We start from the raw sequence: 22636 nt of genomic DNA on the forward strand, positions 1-22636 counted from the left end.
AAGTATTGCTAGACGCATGAAAGATCTCTTGTGCCTGTAGTTTGGTGATCGTGTGCTCAGCCACCACTTTCGTCATGCTTGGCCTCCCAGGTCCCCAGACCTCAGTCCATGCGATTATTGGTTTTGGGGTTAACTGAAGTCGCAAGTGTATCGTGATCGACCGACATCTCTAGGGATGCTGAAGGACAACATCTGACCCCAATGCCTCACCATAACTTCAGACATGCTTTACAGTGATGTTCACAATGTTATTCCTTGACTACAGCTATTGTTGAGGAATGATGGTGGACATATTGAGCATTTCCTGTAAAGAACTTCATCTTTGCTTTGTCTTACTTTGTTATGCTAATTATTGCTATTTTGATCACATGAAGCGCCATCTATCAGAAATTTTTTGAACTTTTTTATTTATTTTTTGTTCTAATAAAACCCCATGCAATTCCAAGCATGTGTGTCAATTTGTACATCTCTATAAGAACTTTCCTACAACATTCATACCATTCGGAAGTTTTAGTAAATTTTCCTTGTCATGTAAAGAATGGGTGTGCATTTATTAAATAAAATAAATGTCTATCTACTTACAGCACCCTTCTAAACTTCTATTTGCTAATGTTATATTTACATTAATAAATGGAACTACGACATTTTACACTCACTTCTTTCTTCAATCCTTCTTTTGTGCAGACATCAACAGCAGGGATCTCAATGACACCCGTGTCACATGTCATAACAGGAGCTTTGTCACAAATTTCTTCTGTTTCTTTCTGCAAGGAAAAAACAAACTTGCTATTCATTTACTATGCCAAACAAGGAATAATGTAGAAAGTACATTTAAAAAAAATGTGGGACTGCTAAAGCTGGACTTATTTACAAGCAAAGCACACATAGGACCAACCAATTCAATATCGAAGTATAACTAACTCTCATTTTTTTCTTTTAGAATTAGAAAAAGTTGTAGCTGACGCAATTTTCTATGTTAGTCCTGAAATTTCTTCACATAATTGATTAGGTTCTAAGATACAAATAGAACTGGCAACATAGTTGTTATCCTGGGAAAAGAGACCATAATATGGAAATTCAATTAGCTTCCATTTGTATCAAGCCATGTATTTCCTGTGAGCATTACCAATCTGGCTCCCAAACCAACATCCTCTGCCTTTCCCCCTTCTTAAAATTTATACAGACCATAGTTAAAATTCTTAATCCAGGATGGATTTAGCATAAGTTTTAACTTCCAGTTCAGACAGGAATAGTTATTATTTTTTCCCACTTGGTACTGAGTCATTTTAATCTGTACAATCTTAGCATCTATTTCTCCTGCATTCACAATCAAAACATTTCCTTCACTTTTTTCTTCCTCCTATGAAGAAATAAAACTGTTTAACTTTGCTGGTGATACTGTAATCCTTACAAAGAGTGGCAAAGGACTGGAAGATTAGAATGGAATGGATGGTACCTAGAAAAGAGGGTATAAAAATGAACACTGAAAGTAAAACACAGGTAATAGAGTTTAATCGAATAAAATCAAGTGATGCTGGAGGAATTATATAACAAAATAAGACACCAAAAGTAGTAAACGAGTTCTATTATCCAGCAAACAGAAGTAAAGAGGCTATGAAAGGCAGACTTGGAACAGCAAGAAAAGGTTTTCTGCAAGAGAGTAATTTATTAACATCAGATATAAATTTTAATAACTCAATTTATTTTCTGAATCCATTTATTTACAGAGCAGCCTTATACGATAGTATATCATGAGTAGTGTGTTCAGAGGTTCTACTGATATGAGTGAATTCCTGGGCCATTGGTACTTTGTGTGTTTCATTCCCAATAATCAGCCACATGGATGGCTCTGTCATTTACTATGATATGGTATGCCACTTAACGTTTTTACCTCTTTTTGAGCATATCATTAGATGTTGATGACCTTTTACTGCAACACACTCACAGGAGTGGGTCTCTTTATACCCCCATTTTTTCAGGTTGGTACTGCACTGTGCGAAGCCAATTCTTAAGCAGTTAAGTGCCCTCCAAGTTAGAAACGGTAGGTGATTCCCAGCAGCCAGTTGTTCTTTAGGCTTTATTAGCATCTGAGTAATACAGCTTTGCCATTAATTTTCTCACTGTATTTCAGGAGGCTCATACACAGGGTTTGTTATTTGCATAAAACTTCCATATAAATGCTGCCTATGATCATCAGGTTGTTGCCTTCTTTCAGACTCAGCTGAAACTTGCCTTCTGATTGTGGGTGGAACTACCGTATGCTGACAATGGGGTACATTTGTTCTCAACTGGACTGTGTGTGCTGTCTCATTAATTGCTACACTGACATATTTGGCATGCGCAATTGTACCATACAGGTGCTGTGTAATCTGCTGGAGAGAAACAGAGTGAGAACAAATTTCAGGTTCAGCTCTGCATACCGTGCTGGTGAGTTTTCAGATGATATTTCCTTGCACATACTTTTCCAGTAACGTTTTGACACTGCTTCCGAAATGTCAGAGTTCTATCAAGTCGGATACTCTGATAATTTGGTGATTTATCAGAATTCAGCTCCTGACCCACCACATCACTTTCAAGTGCCTGTGTGCATCTGTTTCTAATGTGGAAGGCGCACACTTGACTTTTACAGGGATTTGGCTTGAAGAAGATTTTTTCTAAAGTAGACAGCCAAGTCTTCAAGAGTCCAAACCAATTTACCTCCCCCCTTTCTCAATGATTTTCTTGGTATCACAGACATATATAATGTCTTGTCTAGGCATTTATAGGCTGATCGTTTGTATAGATGTTATATGAAATTTGTGACAGGACAGTGCCTTGGGTAGGCCATCATTTGACTTTTCCTATGGCTATTCCTCCCCTGTAGTGGTTTATTAAGGAGAATTTCCATTAATTTTGTAATTCAGAAGTCCTTAGTAATGTTATGAAATTTAACGAGCAGCTGTTGGTGGTTTGACAGTATGATAGGTAGCTGGGAGATACATAAAAGCAACTCCAATTATCTGCTTCCATTCAAAGCTGTCCTCTATGTGTTGGGTGAGATTGATTATTTGGCCAAACATGATTTAGCAAGCACAAATCCCACTTGTTCTGGCCTGAGTTTGGTCTCTACAGTCCACAAATTCAGTTAAGAACCATTATTTCAAGTGCCTTGTAGAGATGACACAGAAGTAACACAGGCCTAAAGCTTTGTGGAACTGTAGGTTCTTTCCCTGGTTTTAGCAGGTCATTTTAGAATTGCATGTCCTAAATCTTTTTTTTTTTTTTCCAGTGTGGATATCATCCAAGCCAGCAGCTTTTTGCTTCTTTATTTGGTGGATCGTTCTTCTTAACACTAATACAGAGTGACGTGGCAAGGGTGTCTACTCCATTACTAATATCACACTGGATTTTCCCTCTTTCATCACTTTAGATGGTATATCCCCATTTAACAGAAGGCAGTAAGCTATCCTGAGTTACTCCAGTCAGATCAGGTGCTGGAGTTAAGGATCATTGCAGAGAGCTTTTTACGATGCATGCACAGTTGCCAGCTGTTTTGTTTCATGTCAAGATTCATTACTTTCAGTCCAATTCTTCTGTAAAATACTTTCTTTTGCTTTTTCAAAATTAAAGCATACCTTAAAAGGAACAACTTCAGATCCACACAGCCACATTGACTATGCAAGTTGTTGGTCCTTGTTTCATCTATGGTAGCAAGTTTCCCCACAATTTTGTTTTGTCTAGCCACTCATTCTGTCACTAACAAAGATATTGTCTGGGTAGTACCCTCTGTGCCTTCTTCTGCTGTTGAAGGATGTAGACTATTTTGCATCACATATTACTTTTAAATCTACTCTTTCAGCCCACTGTTCTAGTCTTTCACCATTTGTATGTTTCAGAGTACCCCCAGGACGTGCTATGCCAGTTAAAATCACCTATAACAAATGACAAGAAACTCCAAGTAGGAATATCAACAACATAGGATAAGAGAGATTGCCACTTACTGTAAAGAAGACACTTCAAGTTGCGATAAGCACAACTAAAAGACATTTACATCAAGCTTTTGGCCACAGACTTCATCAGTAAAACACACACACACACACACACACACACACACACACACACACACTATTCATTCAACCACTCAAGGACGCACACATGCACACACACAAACACACAAGACTGCCAACTCCAGCATCTCAGACTGGAATGCAACTATCACATGGGGTGCAAGCAACAATCTGGGAGGGGGGGGGGGGGGGGGGGGCAGGGATACTAGTCTACAGTGGGGAAAGAGAGAAATTCTGTCTGGTGGAATGTGCAGGGACTAGACTGCCAACAGGCGCAGCATCAGGAGGCTTTGGGGTGGGGAGGTGGCGGAAAAACAAGCAAAAAAGAAGAGTAGTGGGGAAAGACAGACGGATGTGTTAGCAGAGGGCTGCAAATAAACAAGGTGGTAGATGAGAATGGGGAAGACGTGACAGGACGAATGGAAACTGTTGGGTTGAGGTCGGGATAAATACGGGAGCAGAGAATGTGTTGTAAGGACAACTCCCATCTGTGAAATTCAGAAAAGCTGGCAGCGGAGGGAATGATCCAGATGGCTCGGGTGGTGGAGCAACCACTGAAATCAAGTGTGTTATGTTCAGGGACTACTTGGATCTTGGTCACAGTTTGGAAGTGGCTATTCATCATGGTGGACAGCTGGTTGGCAGTCATACCAGTAGAAAAAGCTGGGCAATGACTGCAGCAGAGCTAGTACATGACATGGTTGCTTTCACAGGTAGCCCGGCTGCTGATGGGGTAGGATAAAGCTGTGACAGGACTGGAATAGGAACTGCTGGGTGGGTGGATTGGGCAGGTTTTGTGCCTGGGTGTTCCACAATGGTATGATCCTTGTGGTAAGGGGTTGAGATAGGGAGTAGGTCGAGTGTGTTATGCAATACCACTTTAGGAGGAGTGGGAAGTATCTCGGGTAGGATGGCCCTCATTCTGGGGCACAATGATAGTTAACCAAAACCCTGGCGAAGGATGTGGTTTAGTTGTTCCAGTCTGGGTTGGTAATGGATGATGAAGAGGACACTGCTTCATGACTGGTTCTTGGGGGCAGTGGGAGGGTTGGAGGTGTGAGGGGAAATGGGACGGGAAATCTGTTTGTGGACTAGGTCTGGGGAATGGTTTCTGTCTGTAAAAGCCTTGGTAAGAACCGCAACATACTGAGGAAGGGACTTCTTGCCGCTGCAGATAACGCTGTCCCCGGGTGGATGGGCTGTGTGGGTGGGATTTTTTGTTGTGAAAGGGATGACAGCTGTCCAAATGAAGGTACTGTTGGTGGTTGACAGGTTTAATGTTGAGAGGGGTGCAGATGGAACCAGCAGAGAGAAGCAGCTCAACATCTGAGAAGATTGCACGCTGGATTGAGGAGGACCATGTGAAGCAGATAGGAGAGGTGTTGAGGTTGTGAAGGAACGAAGATAGGGTGTCTTGGCCCCGAGTCCAGTTTATGAAGATACCATCGGAGAACCTGAACCTGAATAGGGGTTTGGTGTTTTGGGAGGCTAGGAAGGCCATATGGCCCATAAGAAGGTTGGCACAGGAGGGTGCCATGCTGGTGCCCATGGCTGTGTCGCAGATTTGTTCATATGCCTTCCCTTCAAGTGAGAAGTAGTTGTGGGTTAGGATACAGTTAGTAAGGTGTATGAGAAAAAGAGGTATTGGGTTTGGAGTCTGAAGGATGTTGGGAAATGTAGTGTTCAATAGGGGTGAGACCATGGGCATGAAGGATGTTGGTGAATAGGGAGGTGGCATCAACAGTGACAAGTAGGGATCCAGGAAGTAAGGGGTTGGGGTTGGTGCAGAATCGAAGGAAGAACCCAGCCTTAACCTACAGCAACATACTGTCCCTGCACCCTTCATCCAACAGTTTCCATCCCCTCTGTGCTGTCATTTCCTCCCCATTCTCATCTCCCACCCTGTTAATCTGCAGCCCTTCCAGTACATCAACCCATCTTTCCCCATTCCTCTCCTTTTTTGCTCCTTTTTCACCCACCTCCCTGCCCCGCAACCTCCTGATGCTGCACCCGTTCGCAGTCTAGCCCTGCACGCCCCACCAGACAGCATTCAACTCTCTCCCCACCCGGTACACCACAAAGCTTTCTCCTTCCCAAACTCCTCCAGACCGCTGCTTGTATTCCAAGAGACAGTTGCATTCCAGCCCGAGATGCTGGAGTTGGCGGTTGTGTGTGTGTGTGTGTGTGTGTGTGTGTGTGTGTGTGTGTCAGGGAGAGGGAGAGGGAGAGAGAGAGGGGGGCGTCCTCCCTTGTGTGTGAACAGTGTGTGCCTCTCTTTTTACTGATGAAGGCGGTGGCTGAAAGCCTTAAGTAAATGTCTTAATTTTGCCTGTCTTCCTTATGGTAAGTAGCAATCTGCCTTTCCCTACATTCTTGAAATTTCTACCTGGAGTTTCCATTGTTTGATTTTTGTCAAATGGCTTTCTTCCCTCGTACAACCCTGTGATGTTTTCCTTTGTTACTCTTCTCTATAGCATTATTCTTCTGTGTCCATTCTCTCTCTCTCTCTCTCTCTCTCTCTCTCTCTCTCTCTCTCTCTCTCTTTTCCTGTGTTTAATCATCGTCTACCAAAGCGCATCTACTTCCAAGCTACACTGTATCAACGATCGTCCATGCACAACTCAATCTCCGTGACTGTGCAGTAGACTGTTGATGCACCATCTAATGCCCCAGATTCTTTCCTCCTATAGTTATAATTATATTTATCCCACTGTTCCGACTTCACCCCTCATCCTGATGTACTTTAGCATTTTGTTTTCCACACCTGCCCTTGCCACACGAACTTCTCATCCTCGACTTAATCCATCCCCTCTCTCTCCTCTTCGCTTATTGCCCTGCATGCGTGTGCGCGCACCAACGCACGCACGCACACGACCCATGTTTCTGTATTTTTTAATGTATCTGTACATATTTTTACGGGATTTCATGTATTTTTGTGTACTTTTTACACATCTTTATGCATCTTTTCACGTATCCAGCTCCTCTCACAATCATCAACACCTATTTAGTCCATTTCTGCATCATTCCCATTCCCTTTACACCATTCTTGCCACAATAGACCCTTTCTGCATCTTTCTGCCTCAGTTCAGAAAAGTATCCCTGGCTAAAACCCAGTCACACATCCTGTTTCTCAAAAGCTGCCTAATTCATGGAATTCCTCCAAACAGCCAAACTGCAAAGATTCCTTGAAAAAACACATCTCTGTGGTACTGGCATCCCAGAACCACCTCTGCTTCTTCCACACGGTACTACTGCGCTGCAATCCCTACTCCGTTCACCATATCTTTCAAACTGAATCCCCTGCTCTCCAGCACATGGAGGAGTATTTCAGACACCACCTCCATAAGTTATCCAGCCTGCTGACATCCTATTGCCGCTTTGGGCACCACTATCCAACCATTATTGTACCTACAGTGTTTTCCTCGTCCACCCTCACAGCAGCTAAACGTTGCCTAGCTGACCTTTTCAACTTACCACATCCCCCAAAACATTTTACCAACGCTCCATCAAATCCAGTGCCAAAACATACCCCTAACACAGTTATTAACCTTTCCACCAAAATCCTCAGCTCCAGAGAAGTTTCAGTCTTATCCAAAGGCCTCACCTTTAACCTCACACCTAAATTTAACCATGCTGGACTTATCAAAGATACACTCTCCTTCTCCAAATCCCAGAAATGGAAACACTTCGTTGCCAACCCCTGCAACCACAGCCAACCTAATTCCAACACTGAACCCTGCCTCTCCCTGTTCATACCACCATGCAACCGTGATTCCCTCCCTCCCACCTGCCCCACTGCTTGGTCACCATCCAGGAATTCCTTACCTCCAGCTTAGTCTCACTATACTTCCCATGTCCCTACCTCAGAACACCAACTTTTCAGCAAAAGAAAGAATAGCCGTACAAAACCTCAAAATTAATCCTGACCTACACATCCTATCTGCAGACAAACTTTCCACCACTGTTGTTATGAATTTCAGTGACTATCTGGCAGAAGGTCTCCACCAATTATCTGATTCCTACACCTATAAACTCTGCCAGAGTGATCCCATCCCAGCAGTCCAACACAAACTCCAATCCCTGATTAAAGCTTTAGGCCCTTCCCAGAACATCTCCCCTGAATCTGTTTCCCTCCTCCCCCCCCTACGACAACCTGCACACCCACCTTCTACATGTTCTCCAAAATACATAAACACAAGAACTCTGGACACCCCCATTGTGGTTGGCTATTCTGCTCCAACTGAAAGAACATCAGCCCTCATTGACCAACATCTCCAACCAACTGCCCGTAATCTAGCCTCCCACAACAAAGACACCAACCACTTCCTTCACTGACTCTCCACCATCCCCAACCCATTACCTCCTGGATCCCTACTTGTCACTGTTGACACAGCCTCCCTAACACCAAAATCCCTCACGCCTATGGTCTTACTGCTATTGAACACTGCTATTGAACACTACCTTTCCCAATGTTGTTCAGACTCCAAGCCCACTACCGCAGTCCTCATATACCTTACTCATTTGAAGGGAAGGTGTATAAAGAAAACTGCAGCACAGCCGTGGGATCCTGCTCCCGCATGGTACCCTCCTATGCCAACTCTTTTTATGGGCCATCTAGAGGACTTTCTAGCCTCCCAAATACCAAACCTTGTCTAGTTCAGTTTCATTAATGATATCTTCATGATCTGGACTCAGCACCAAGACACCCTACCTTCGTTTCCTAACAATCTCAACACCTTCTCTCCCACCTGCTTCACATGGTCCTCCTAAACCCAGCATGCCACTTCCTAGATGTTGACCTCCTCCTCTCTGATGGCTCCATCCACATCTCTGCACACATTAAACACACCATTTTGACAGCTGTTATCCCTTTCACACCAAAAAATACCTTCCATACAGCCCGGCCACCCGGGGACTGCGTTATCTTCAGTGACAAGAAGTCCCTTGCTCAGTATGCTGATGGTCTCACCAAGGCCTTTAAAGGTAGGCACTATTCCCCAGACCTAGTCCGCCAGCAGATCTCCCGTGCCATTTCCCCTCACACCCCCGATCCTCCCACCAACCCCAAGAACCAGACAAAACACAATGTCCCCTTCTCACCCAGTACCACCCCAGACTGGAATAACTGAACCATATCCTTCACCATGGCTTTGATTACATATCATCATGCCCTGAAATGAGGGTCATCCTACCCAAGATACTACCCACTCCTAAATTGGTATTACATCACCCACCCAGCCTCCACAATATCCCAGTCCACCCCTGTGCCACTCCCAATCCCAACCCCTTGCCACAAGGATTATACTGTTGTGGAACACCCAGGTGCAAAATCTGCCCAACCCACCCACTCAGTATTTCCTGTTTCAGTCGTCACAGGTTTATCCTACCCCATCAGCAACTGGGCTACCTGTGAAAGCAGCCATGTCATGTACCAGCTCTGCTGCAATCACAGCACAGCTTTTTATATTGGTATGACTACCAGCCAGTTGTCCACCATGATGTACAGCCTCTGCCAAACTGTGGCCACGATCAAAGTAGACCACCTGTGGCACAACATGAAGCTAAACACACTTTATTTCAATGGCTGCTTCACTACCCAACTCATCTGGATCCTTCCCTCAGCCACCAGCTTTTCCTAACTGTGCAGATGGAAATTTTCCTTAAAACATGTTCTCCACTCCATAATTATCCCGACCTCAATCTGTGGAACATACTGTCCCCACACCCTCCACCCAACGGTTTCCACTCCAACTGTTCTATCAATCATCTCCTCCCCATTCTCATCTCCCACCCTGTTTATTTGTAGCCCTCGCTAATGCATCCACCCACCTTTCCCCCACTCCTCTCCTTTTTTGCTCCTTCCCCCCCCCCCCCCCCCCCACCTCCCTGCTCCACAACCTTGTAATGCTGCACCTATTGGCAGTCTAGCCCCTGTACACTCCACCGGACAGTATCTGTCTCTTTCCCCACCCGTACACTACCATCCCTTCCCCTTCCCCATCCCGGTCCCCTCCAGACCGCTCCTTGCATCCCCCTCGATAGTTGCATTCCGGCCATAGATGCTGGAGTTGACTGTCATGTGCGGTTGAGGTGTGCTTGCTTGTGTATCTGAATGGTGTGTCTATCTCTTATTGATGAAGGTTGTGTGCCCAAAATTTTTTGTAAGCAGCTGAAGATGCCAGAGACTGCAGTTGTGTGTGTGTGTGTGTGTGTGTGTGTGTGTGTGTGGTGGGGGGGGGGGGGGCAGCGGCGCATGTATTGCAAAGGCCTTGTTGGCCAACACTTATTTTGCAACAGTCTTTTCATTATGCGTATCTGTGATTCGGCATCTCCGCTACATGGAGATGATATGATAAATAATATTGATACGATATATAAAGAATCATTCAAGTTAAAGACATATAAACTGCTAGGAAGAATAGTCAATACCAAGTTACAGAGCTCTGAAACCTTCGATTTTTCATCAAGGCACTTCTCCTCTGAATCGAACAAGAAATACATCACAGCACCTATCTCCCGTCATGAAAATTCCTCTGCTACATGTAACACTGTGGATCTGTAGATGACTTTAGATTTGGTTTTAAAGGGTTGTGCTTATATGGGTCTCCTATTAATGGGATCACAAGTTAGCAGAGCACAAGTTGCAGTGAACAGTGTTCACATGTTTTTAATGTTCACATGTTTTTAAGAATAAGGGGGAGAGTATTTCGCTTATGACTTAATCATGGGTATTTTTACATTTCATCACATGAAAAATAGAATTTACAACTGAGTTTTGCATGAATATGAACATTTATCTAAAAGTTACTTTATGTTACCTTGACAGAATCTGTTTTCTTCAATTCTTCTCTCATCTCTTGCCTTTCCTCCTTTATTTTGCGCTCTTCTTCTCTAATTACTTCTATCTTCATTTTGTTGTCTATCTTGCCTTCACGTTCACCAATTGCTGCTTCAGTTTGTGTTACCTGCACAGAAATTATTCACAAAAATAGAAAGATTCTTATTAATTTGCGAGAAATTCTGTTGGAAGAGAGAGCTCACCAAAGTATCTGGCAAAGATGATATTGTCGCCTTTAGCTGATCACTTGTGGGTATTGTATCAGGCAACAGAAGAGCACGGGACAGCAACAATAGCGATGGAGGTACTTTCTTATTCAGGCTCAAATCCAACCACTGAGCTAACTGTAATTTCATGCGCTCTTCTGACATACCATATGCTCTCATTCCACGGGCACGGCAAGCTTGTTGTAGTTCTGCAAGACTCAAGGAGTCTATTCCCTCTTTTTGAATAACCTGCAAATCCGTATAGATGATAGCACACAATTTACATGCTGTTACACTTATTAACTCAAAACAGAGTCACTTCTACCTTGTCATCAGCTGCCAAACTTCGGAGTCTCATTCTGAGCTGAAACCTAAGAAAATTGTTGGTTCCTATTGGCTGTATCTCAAGTACTCTACACAGAGCAGTCAGCTGAGCCCGTGACAACGAGTCTAATGTTATTTCATCCTCAAAGAGCTTTGAAAATTTCATTATTTCCTCATTTGTGGCCTGTTCACCAGATGTCCGGACCTAATAATACATAAGAAATAAAAGGATATACAAAACACTGTGAGAGAACACTAATACAAGAAAATATGTAAATAACAACACAGGATTTATCGCGCATCTTGGAAGTGGAATTTATAAACACTGGATGGTATAATTAAACTGACAGTGTTCTGAGTGCTTCAGTGTGAGCTGCATACATCGCAGGATGCTGAAACAACATAGTTATGTTCATTAATTGGTGCGCTCGCAGAGTATGCTGGAAAAAGTTCTGCTTTCTAAAACAAGGTGAAAAATGGCGCAGCAGGAAGTCAGAATATGGTGTGAGTGCAGGAGAAGGGGAGGGACGATCAAACACACAACAACCGTGGTTCTGGCATGTGTATTAGGACATGGTCGCAAGTTACAATGTGTGTGAATCAGGGTGTCCCTACACAGCAACATGCTGCACCTGTAACACAGCATGGTCAACAGTTGTTAGCAGCATATCCTGTGTAATCATAGTCATATGGTGCAGCAATATGTTGTCGTACGGTACGCTTTACATCAGAAATCCCTGACAGACATGATCTTTCAGATATCTGCATAACCAGAAGTCACATGGCTTTAGGTCGAGGAGGATCTGGAAGGCCAAACATCTTTAAACTGCCTAGAGATGATGTGGTTGTTACCAAGGGTTTCTCTAAGAAAATCTTTCACCTGGCAAGCAGCATGTTGTGTTCCACCATCTTGCATGAAAATAGTGGTGTGGAAAGAGATGTGTTCTTGCAAGATGGAACCATATGTTACACAAAGAGGTCCCTGTACCATGCAGATGTGACTATACATATAACAGGTCTGCTAGGAGTTCTCCCCTCAGAGAAAAACAGACTGAGAATGAATGAAGGAGCACATACGCTGCATGCTGTGGATATTTCTGCACAACATGTGGTGGAGTAGAACCCCATATGTGACCATCCCGTGCTTTCACGGCATTGTGCAGAGTAAAATGTGCCTCATCTGTCCACGGAATATTCCCTGGTAACATGTCATCTGTTTTCATGCAAGCAAAGAAATTAAAGGTAAAGTCACAGGATTGTATAGCCTATCTTGGGGCTTCATCTGGTGCACATTCTGAATCTTGTAGGGATTAATCTTTTGAACTGTTTACCAGGGTGAGACAATTCCCTTGACACAGCTTGAGCACTGCAGAATTTGAGGCATGTGCTTCACAGTTGGCTCTAGCAACAGCAACTTCCTGGGAATGAGCCACCTACATCTCCTTGCTGCACCAACTAGTTCACCTGTTTCTTCAAATTTCTTGATCATATCTTCAGCCCATTTATTGACTTGGGGCCTCTTCACAGCTGTTTCTGTCAGCGATATTCCCGCAATGCAGTGCTGCCACTGCTGCTGTTCTGATAAAATAACTTTACCAGCAGTGCATGGTCTTTCTTCTCAGTAGCCACCGTGTTTTGCACAGAAAACTTCAACCTTCTTAACTACTTACACCAACAGCCACTTCACAAAAGAAGTCAGCTTGAATCTCCAAGCGACAAACAGCATACTGACATCAAAACAGAAAACATTTTACATTCTGACTGCTTACAGCGCCATATTTTCACCTGGTGGAACTATTATTTTTTCGAGCCTACACCATAACAATACCGATTAATGAACATATCAACGAGGTTTCAGCAACCTGCAATGTTTCAGCACCCTGAGATGTATACTGCCTGCACTGCACCACTCAGAACACACTTAGTTTACTTATAACCACCTGGTATATTGATCAGTTAACCACTATGCAAAATATGTTGGGAATTGCAGTCAAAATATAATTTGAATAAGATCTGACTCAGCTTCTACGACACAAATAGGCAAACTATATCTTACATAAAACTACGTGTGTGTGTGTGTGTGTGTGTGTGTGTGTGTGTGTGTGTGTGTGTGTGTGTGTGTTTGTGTGTGTGTTTTCTCTAACCAACAGGGAGGCAACTCTCTTTCATTAAAATATTTCTCCTTACATTTTCAGGTCAAAATTCCAAATTTTCCTGAATCTTTTTTTAGTATGTGGGAGACATTACACTTCATTAGTTTCCATGGCTGTAACAAATATTTTCAATTGCCCTATCATTTATTAGTGATTATTCCACCTTCAGTTAGAACTGAAAATAAGATGTATACAAAACTGATGATTTTGTTGTTCAACAAAGACTGTTCACTCATAATACTTTGCAACACAATTACTGCAGGTAAATTTAAAATGTTTTATTTATAAACTTTTTGCACTGATGAAACTCCTACTAGATATACACACAGCATTATTTTATCATTCAGGGTTATTAAACATAGTTTAAAGCCACAACAGAAGAATACACACGATTACTCAGAAATAGGGACTTTGATACACTAATAACACTTTATATACTGCTATATGTCTATAAATTAAGAGCACTTGCCACCCACAGAAATTCAGTCATTGGTGTCGTCCATCACCGTTCCAAGCCACTTTTTGATATTCTGTAATGTAAGAGAAAGTTTTGCAGGAACATGCTTCGAACTGCTGTTGCTGGAATGCAATACCAGTAGACTTTAATAAAAATGGCTTATGTTTTAAACTGGACTGTCTTCACATCATGGGTACCATTAATGTGAAGACACTGCTTAAGTTGGTCAAGTACTACTTTGGAATGAAAAAAAAACACAGCTATGCATCGTGGATCTACAAAACATGTGTTCAAATATGGCTTCATGTTATGTTGAATTCATAACTGTGAGACAAATTGTAATGTGCATGTTACCCTCTGTCACACTCACAGTTATGCAGTGGTAAACTGACTTGGAGATCAAGAACCTATAAACAATAATGAAGATTTCCAAGATTGGCAAATGTGCCAGACACAGCCATTATCAAGCAACAAATATTACAACATTTCAATACATTTCTTCAATTTTCATTGGGCGAAATCACAATCAATTATTTCTGAAGCAAATTCTCAGAGTGACTTACAACAAATTTCACAGAATGCACAGAGTATTTAAAGATTTCATGAGACTTCCCTTACTTTCTCTCCAAATTAAATGTCTTTGAGAACTCCCAATTTCTCAGGTTTACCAGAAAAGGGGCCTCCCTGATGAAGTGTAACATATCACTCCATAAAAGTGATACATTACTACCTGTATCTGTTAACAACAAATGCTGATCATCTGCCCACAAAAATTTTGTCATGCGGGTAATAAATGGGAATACACAGTGTGCGAGAATTTCTTTATATGTGCACAAGATCACGAGGCTGGATGCCGCTTTTCTATAAGAAGGAATGACTGACAGCTGGTAACCACCAGATGACATTTGCTGGGTCAGAGGTTGCTCCATGGTGGCGGGTCCCTTCTTGGAGACATGCAGCACTCCATGGAACCCTGAAACTTGTGACAATTAAAAAATGGTGTCATGAGGACAACAAAAGATTATTTCTGTATCTATTACTTTACGTGGAAAGGCAGTTCAATTAATGTACCAATATTAAAATTAATTGACAAATGTATTAAAGGATCTGTTTCTGCTGTAATATTCAGTTAACATGTTATTTTTCATGAAGTAGCTATATCTCTTGCTTTGCAGATTCCAGAGATAGTTTGGACTTATGTTTTCAGCCTCAAGATTTCAGTCCACACAGATGAAGTCAACAACAGGAATAATTGCAATACATAACAACAGCAAAGCAAGAGGGGATATCAGGTGAACATATTATGCTTCCTGTATCCTTTCAGCTCTGACTCTTAACTACGAAGTTAAGAGGTAGTTACACAGGTAATGCTTCAGCTGATTGCTAGGAAGAGCTTGTTACGTCACACTAACCAATATAACAGTAAAGGCAAAATGTATCCACAGAATTTTAAGAGTATGTAAAATTATTGCTAAATGAGCAAATATCTAAGTGTCTTTACTATTATGTTATTTATCTGTGCATTCTGTTGATCAGAATTGTGACCTCTCACTATAATGTAGAAAGACTCAATTTTAAAATTACAGTACGCTATCTCAGAGGAAAATACTACAAAACACGGACTGCTTACATGATTTCTTAAGTTATGTAGCAAATCCACTATGCATTTGGAGAAAACACCTGTGTTCTCATATCCCACCATAAACACAACATCCGAAATTACAATACAATCGAAAGAAATAGCAAAATATTTATGACAACCAAGATTATAAATTTCACTGCTGCTCGTATACAGAAATACACTTTCCCTTTTCTCACTTCCCATTGTTTAGGTGGAGCTGTTGTTCCAGATAATGATACCAGTGTAGATGATTAAAAATAGTGATACCAGTGATGGTGATTAAAAGTGATGAGACCACAGAAGACTTTGGTAGTAAGTAGTAAGAAAGTGAAAATAAAAATTTAATGCAAGCCTTTTTTTGTTTATTTTATTTCTCCTTGTACTGCCAAAATGAAGACAATCAACAAATGTTGTATACTTAGAATTGGTACAATTTTCATTTTTTTAAGCAGATACTTCATATCAATGAAATAGTTTGATTAGTTTAGAAAATGTTAGAATAAAATTTTCTTAAAGAACCTTTTTAGAAAGGATGGGCCATCTTATGCTCAGGTAAATTCGGTAATATACAAATTTCTCTATGAGAAAATTGAGAAATACACAATCAAATGCTTTTGATAGATCACGGAAAATATAGGTTGGAATGTTTTGTTATGTAAATTTTGTATAATCTCATCAGTGAACTGAAAAATAACACAATCTACTAACACACTTTTTTGGAATCCAAACTAAGACTGACCAAGTATACCTTTGAGAGAGGTGTGTTATGTTTCATGCATACTTAAACTTTTCCAGTATCAAGGAAGAGGTAAGCAGTGAGACTTGGTCAGTAATTATTAACCCTTCTTGTAAAACATGTCGACAATTGCATATTTCAGTCTGTCCTATGTGATAGTTGTGTACTGCATATGTTACTGAAATCATTGTATATGTGTGGAGAACATGACTGTAGCATTTTACCGGAGATATTACAAACTCCATAAAAGTCTTTGGTATTGAGGGAACAAGTTACCTTCTTAAACACTTTTTTAGAGCAGCAGACTGTATTTGTGATTAACCTGCATGTATGTGGCAAGGCAGAAACCCCTGCTATTACTGGAGTCATAGGGGTACTTGTTTTTAGTTAGTCAACTTAGACTGCCGTCTTAAAAGAAATTAGAACAGTAAAGAACAATAATACATGCAATAGTTTCCAGAAAAGTAACAGTAGTTTGTCTTATCAGAACATTAGGGGGCTGAAAACCAAGATAGATGAGCTTTTGGCATGTCTTAGAGGACACACTAAATCCTGAAAAGATAGATCTACATCTACATCCATACTCCGCAAGCCACCTGACGGTGTGTGGCGGAGGGTACCCTGAGTACCTCTATCGGTTCTCCCTTCTATTCAAGTCTCGTATTGTTTGTGGAAAGAAGGATTGTCAGTATGCTTCTGTGTGGGCTCTAATCTCTCTGATTTTATCCTCATGGTCTCTTCGCAAGATATACGTAGGAGGGAGCAATATACTGCTTGACTCTTCGGTGAAGGTATCTTCTCGAAACTTTAACAAAAGCCCGTACCGAGCTACTTAGCGTCTCTCCTGCAGAGTCTTCCACTGGAGTTTATCTATCATCTCCATAATGCTTTCGCGCTCTCCGTTGGATCTTCTCTATCTCTTCTATCAACCCTATCTGGTACAGATCCCACACTGCTGAACAGTATTCAAGCAGTGGGCGAACAAGCGTACTGTAACCTACTTCCTTTGTTTTCGGATTGCATTTCCTTAGGATTCTTCCAATGAATCTCAGTCTGGCATCTGCTTTACCGACAATCAACTTTATGCGATCATTCCATTATAAATGTCTCCTAATGCGTACTCCCAGATAATTTATGGAATTAACTGCTTCCAGTTGCTGACCTATTTTGTAGCTAAATGATAAGGGATCTATCTTTCTATGTATTCGCAGCACATTACACTTGTCTACACTGAGATTCAATTGCCATTCCCTGCACCATGCGTCAATTCGCTGCAGATCCTCCTGCATTTCTGTACAATTTTCCATTGTTACAACCTCTCGATACACCACAGCATCATCTGCAAAAAGCCTCAGTGAACTTCCGATGTCATCCACAAGGTCATTTATGTATATTGTGAATAGCAACAGTCGTATGACACTCCCCTGCGGCACACCTGAAATCACTCTTACTTTGGAAGACTTCTCTCCATTGAGAATGACATGCTGCGCTCTGTCATCTACGAACTCTTCAATCCAATCACACAATTGGTCTGATAGTCCATATGCTCTTACTTTGTTCATTAAACGACTGTGGGGAACTGTATCAAACGCCTTGCGGAAGTCAAGAAACACGGCATCTACCCGGGAACCCTTGTCTATGGGCCTCTGAGTCTCGTGGATGAATAGCGCAAGCTGGGTTTCACACAACAGTCTTTTTCAAAACCCATGCTGATTCCTACAGACTAGATTTCTAGTCTCCAGAAAAGTCATTATACTCAAACATAATACATGTTCCAAAATTCTACTGATAGACGTTAGAGATATAGGTCTCTAGTTCTGCACATCTGTTCGACGTCCCTTCTTGAAAACGAGGATGACCTGTGCCCTTTTCCAATCCTTTGGAACGCTACGCTCTTCTAGAGACCTATGGTACACCGCAGCAAGAAGGGGGGCAAGTTCCTTCGCGTACTCTGTGTAAAATCAAACTGGTATCCCATCAAGTCCAGCAGCCTTTCCTCTTGAGCGATTTTAATTGTTTCTCTATCCCTCTGTCGTCTATTTCGATATCTACCATTTTGTCATCTGTGTGACGATCTAGAGAAGGAACTACAGTGCAGTCTTCCTCTGTGAAATAGCTTTGGAAAAAGACATTTAGTATTTCGGCCTTTAGTCTGTCATCCTCTGTTTCAGTACCATTTTGGTCACAGAGTGTCTGGACATTTTGTTTTGACCCACCTACCGCTTTGACATAAGACCAAAATTTCTTAGGATTTTCTGCCAAGTCAGTACATACAACTTTACTTTCGAATTCATTGAACGCCTCTCGCATAGCCCTCCTCACACTACATTTCGCTTTGCGTAATTTTTGTTTGTCTGCAAGGCTTTGGCTATGTTTATGTTTGCTGTGAAGTTCCCTTTGCTTCCGCAGCAGTTTTCTAACTCGGTTGTTGTACCACAGTGGCTCTTTTCCATCTCTTACAATCTTGCTTGGCACATACTTATCTAACGCATATTGTACGATGGTTTTGAACTTTGTCCACTGATCCTCAACACTATCTGTACTTGAGACAAAACTTTTGTGTTGAGCCGTCAGGTACTCTATAATCTGCTTTTTGTCACTTTTGCTAAACAGAAAAATCTTCCTATCTTTTTTAATATTTCTATTTACGGCTGAAATCATCGATGCAGTAACCTCTTTATGATCTCTGATTCCCTGTTCTGCGTTAACTGTTTCAGATAGTTCGAGTCTGTTTGTCACCAGAAGGTCTGTTATCGCCACAAGTCGGTCCTCTGTTTAACTGCTCAAGGTAGTTTTCAGATAAAACGCTTTAAAAAATTTCACTGGATTCTTTGTCCCTGCCACCCATTATGAACATTTGAATCTCCCAGTCTATATCTGGCAAATTAAAATCTCCACCCAGAACTATAGCATGGTGGGGAAACCTACTCGAAATATTTTCCAAATTATCCTTCAGGTGCTCACCCACAACACCTGCTGAGCCAGGGGGCCTATAGAGACATCCAATTACCATGTCTGAGCCTGCTTTAACCGTGACCTTCACCCAAATTATTTCACATTTCAGATCTCCGTCAATTTCCTTCGATACTATTGCACTTCTTATCGCTATAAACACGCCTCCCCCTTCACTGTCCAGCCTGTCTCTGCGGTATACATTCCAATCTGAGTTTAGGACTTCATTACTGTTTACGTCTGGTTTCAGACAACTTTCTGTCCCTAGTACTATATGGGAATTGTGACCATTTATTAATGAGAGCAGTTCTGGGACCTTTCTATAGATGCTCCTGCGGTTTACTATTAGCACATTAATATTGTTATTCCCTGTTGCATTTTGCCTACTCCTACCTTGCTGCGTCTCAGGAGGCGTCTTGTCGGGCCTAGGGAGGGAATTGTCTAACCTAAAAAACCCACATGTGCTCTCCACACGTACTCCGCTACCCATGTAGCCGCTTCCGGCGTGTAGTGCACGCCTGACCTATTCAGGGAGACCCTACATTTCTCCACCTGATAGCGGAGGTCGAGAAATTTTCACCCCACATCTCCGCAGAATCATCTGAGCCTCTGGTTTAAGCCTTCCACTCAGCTCCAAACCAGAGGACCGCAATCAGTTCTGGGAACGATACTACAAATAGTTAGCTCTGATTCCAACCCGCGAGAGAGGCTTTTCGTCTTCACCAATTCCGCCAACCGCCTGTACGAACTGAGGATGACCTCTGAACCCAGACGGCAGGAGTCATTGGTGCCAACATGAGCAACAATTTGCAGTCGGGTGCACCCAGTGCTCTCTATCGCCGCCGGCAGGGCCTCCTCCACATCTCAGACGAGACCCCCCAGCAAGCAGAAAGAGTGAACACTGGCCTTCTTCCCCGACCTTTCCGCTATTTCCCTAAGGGGCTCCATCACCCGCCTAACGTTGGAGCTCCCAATAAATAATAAACCCCTCCTCCCATGTGCCTGCTCGGACCTTGCTGAAGGAGCGGCCACATGTCCATTCATAGGCAGAGTGGGCGATGCCACATGGCGGGCCTCCACATTGACCCTCCGCCTCGTGTGCCGCGAACGCCGCTGAACCTGCCACTCCCCTTGGGGAGAGGGTGGCCCAACCGCGCCCGGTACCCGCGAAGATGTCTCGACAGCAGGGACAGTGGGTGAAGCATGAAACACCTGGGGTGTACCATGCGACACACCAGACTCCCCACTGCCGCTACCCTCCGAAGCGGCAGCCTGAAGACGGCTGACCGCGGCCATCAACACGTTCAGCTGTTCGCGAACAGTGTCCAGCTCCTCCTGCGTCCGTACACAGCAGTCACACATTCTATCCATCCTAAGAAATTAATTTACTGTAGAGAGTTAATCAGCTTTTAACTAGACTGCTAATTCACTAAAGGCGACTGATTGTTGACTAAACTGTGGTTGCTAGCCACTTCTTGTAGAAAACAATGAAAATAGCACTACCTGTCTCTGGACTGTATTGAAAACAAACACTAGCACTACTGGCACTATGGTTGACTAAAGGGACTCACTCTGACTGTATTCAAAACAAACACGAAATCTATGGAACATTATTACTATCACTCGACAATTAAAGCTTCCTAAAAGCAAAAACACACGGAAGAAGAAGTGACAAATACGAAAAATACAGTTAATACTTAAATTAAGGTAGCTCGCTGCACAGCAGACGTGAAGCAGACGGCAGTTACGATGACACTGTGCCTCTCTGAACGTCACATAACCACATAAATATTGAAGTTAAATATCAGGGATTATAAGTTAGCATCATTTTCGTGTACAGTTGACATGGAAAAAGGAGGTTTAACGTATGTAAAAGTTGGCGACAAAATAAAAAATTCTGATACAAGCAATTTTTGTTTAGATCAGAACCTACAACCATGTGCTTTTGAACTTTAACTGTAGAATACTTCTCTTTTAATTTGAACAGTCTATAGATCCGTAACAGGAAACTATCAAATACTTATAAGAAATCTAGTGTCATTATTGAGATATCTGATGGATGAGAATAAACATTTAGTAGTTTTTGGGGATTCCAACGGAGATTTCTTAAAGAAACTAATAGAAAGAATGAACTGGAAACATTATTAGACTGACAGAATCTTATTTCAGTACTGAAATTCCCCCAACTTCAGACAAATAGCAGGAACCGGACTGATAAGTTTTTTATCATGGTGCACAATTAATGAAATAAACAATGTGCCACCTTACAGCTCTGAGGCTTATTAAAGATTACATGATATAATTCTTTAAGAATCAGAAGAGATGGAATGAGATAAGGTGTTTGCTTTAAGTGCCAAATTTGTGTGTGTGCACCATTTCATAGTTCGCATGTGCCGTTTCTGCTTGATTCAGCGATTAGAGACCAAGCAGCCTGCTAGTATGACAGCAGTTGTCTGTGCAGCCTGCCAGCTGCACCCCATGTTATAACTAATGACTATATAGGCTGGAGCGCACGCTCTGCTGACCATTTGTGTGTTGTCTGTTGTATGTATTTTGTCTCTCATTTGTTTAAACTTTTTCGCGTAATAAAGTTACAGTGTTCTTGGGTTAGAACACTTTGGCGATGAGTACAGTATTCGACTCCGCGTGTTGCACTTCAGTCATTGGTTCTTTGAGTTTAATTTCCACGGGGGCAGTGCTCCAATCTTTTCTTGAGCAACAACAGGCACTGACAACTGCTATTTCCAATTTAACTACTATATTGGCACAATGTACGGCCCCACCAATGTCACATTCACTGCTGTTCCTTGTACATGACGATGCAACAGAAGACTGGGATGCTCACAAAAAATGCCTGCGACATTTCCAGGCATCTGGGGTAACAACTGTAAACTTGTGCAAGGCTCTTTTTTAGTCGTGAATCACCCCTCATGTGTATCAGTTGTTGTGTCAACTCACGCCTGTACAAGAACCTTCAAAGTCTTTCCTTTTCAAACATACTCATGTTATTGCTTGTCCTGTAGGGTTTTACCATTGCCAAGAGCTGCCAAAACAGTCATACAGGGCATGGGCAGCAGGATTTTATGGACTTAGGTCATTGTCATAATTTTGTGACAAATGTTCGCAAGGAATCCTATGCAGATCAGATGGTTCGTGATACAATCACTTCCTGACAGGGAAGTGAGAGAGAAAGCACCACAATGTGAAAATCTTACACTTATGGAAGTATTGAACATAGCTCTTAGTCATTTAAAGTTTCATGAGCTGTAGGTAGTCAGATAGACGACTGGTCAGAAGTTTCAG

At 42.2% G+C, this 22636-nt stretch overlaps 1 protein-coding gene across 4 annotated transcripts in view; it reads right to left on the bottom strand.

Moving 5' to 3' along the window:
• LOC126088998 (mitochondrial proton/calcium exchanger protein) overlaps window positions 1-22636 on the bottom strand; it is a 142639-nt gene that overhangs the window by 36539 nt on the left and 83464 nt on the right. For 3 of the 4 annotated variants that reach the window (XM_049906880.1, XM_049906879.1, XM_049906877.1), the window contains exons 5-8: window positions 11416-11619; window positions 11088-11339; window positions 10865-11011; window positions 657-764 (exon numbers count right to left, since the gene is read on the bottom strand). In XM_049906880.1, coding sequence (XP_049762837.1) covers window positions 657-764; window positions 10865-11011; window positions 11088-11339; window positions 11416-11619 — 711 coding nt within the window. The remainder of the gene's footprint in view (window positions 1-656; window positions 765-10864; window positions 11012-11087; window positions 11340-11415; window positions 11620-22636) is intronic. The other variant, XM_049906876.1, reaches the window with a different exon arrangement.

This window comes from Schistocerca cancellata, chromosome 1, assembly GCF_023864275.1.
Source record: "Schistocerca cancellata isolate TAMUIC-IGC-003103 chromosome 1, iqSchCanc2.1, whole genome shotgun sequence".
In the NCBI taxonomy this organism is placed as follows: Eukaryota; Metazoa; Arthropoda; class Insecta; order Orthoptera; family Acrididae; genus Schistocerca; species Schistocerca cancellata.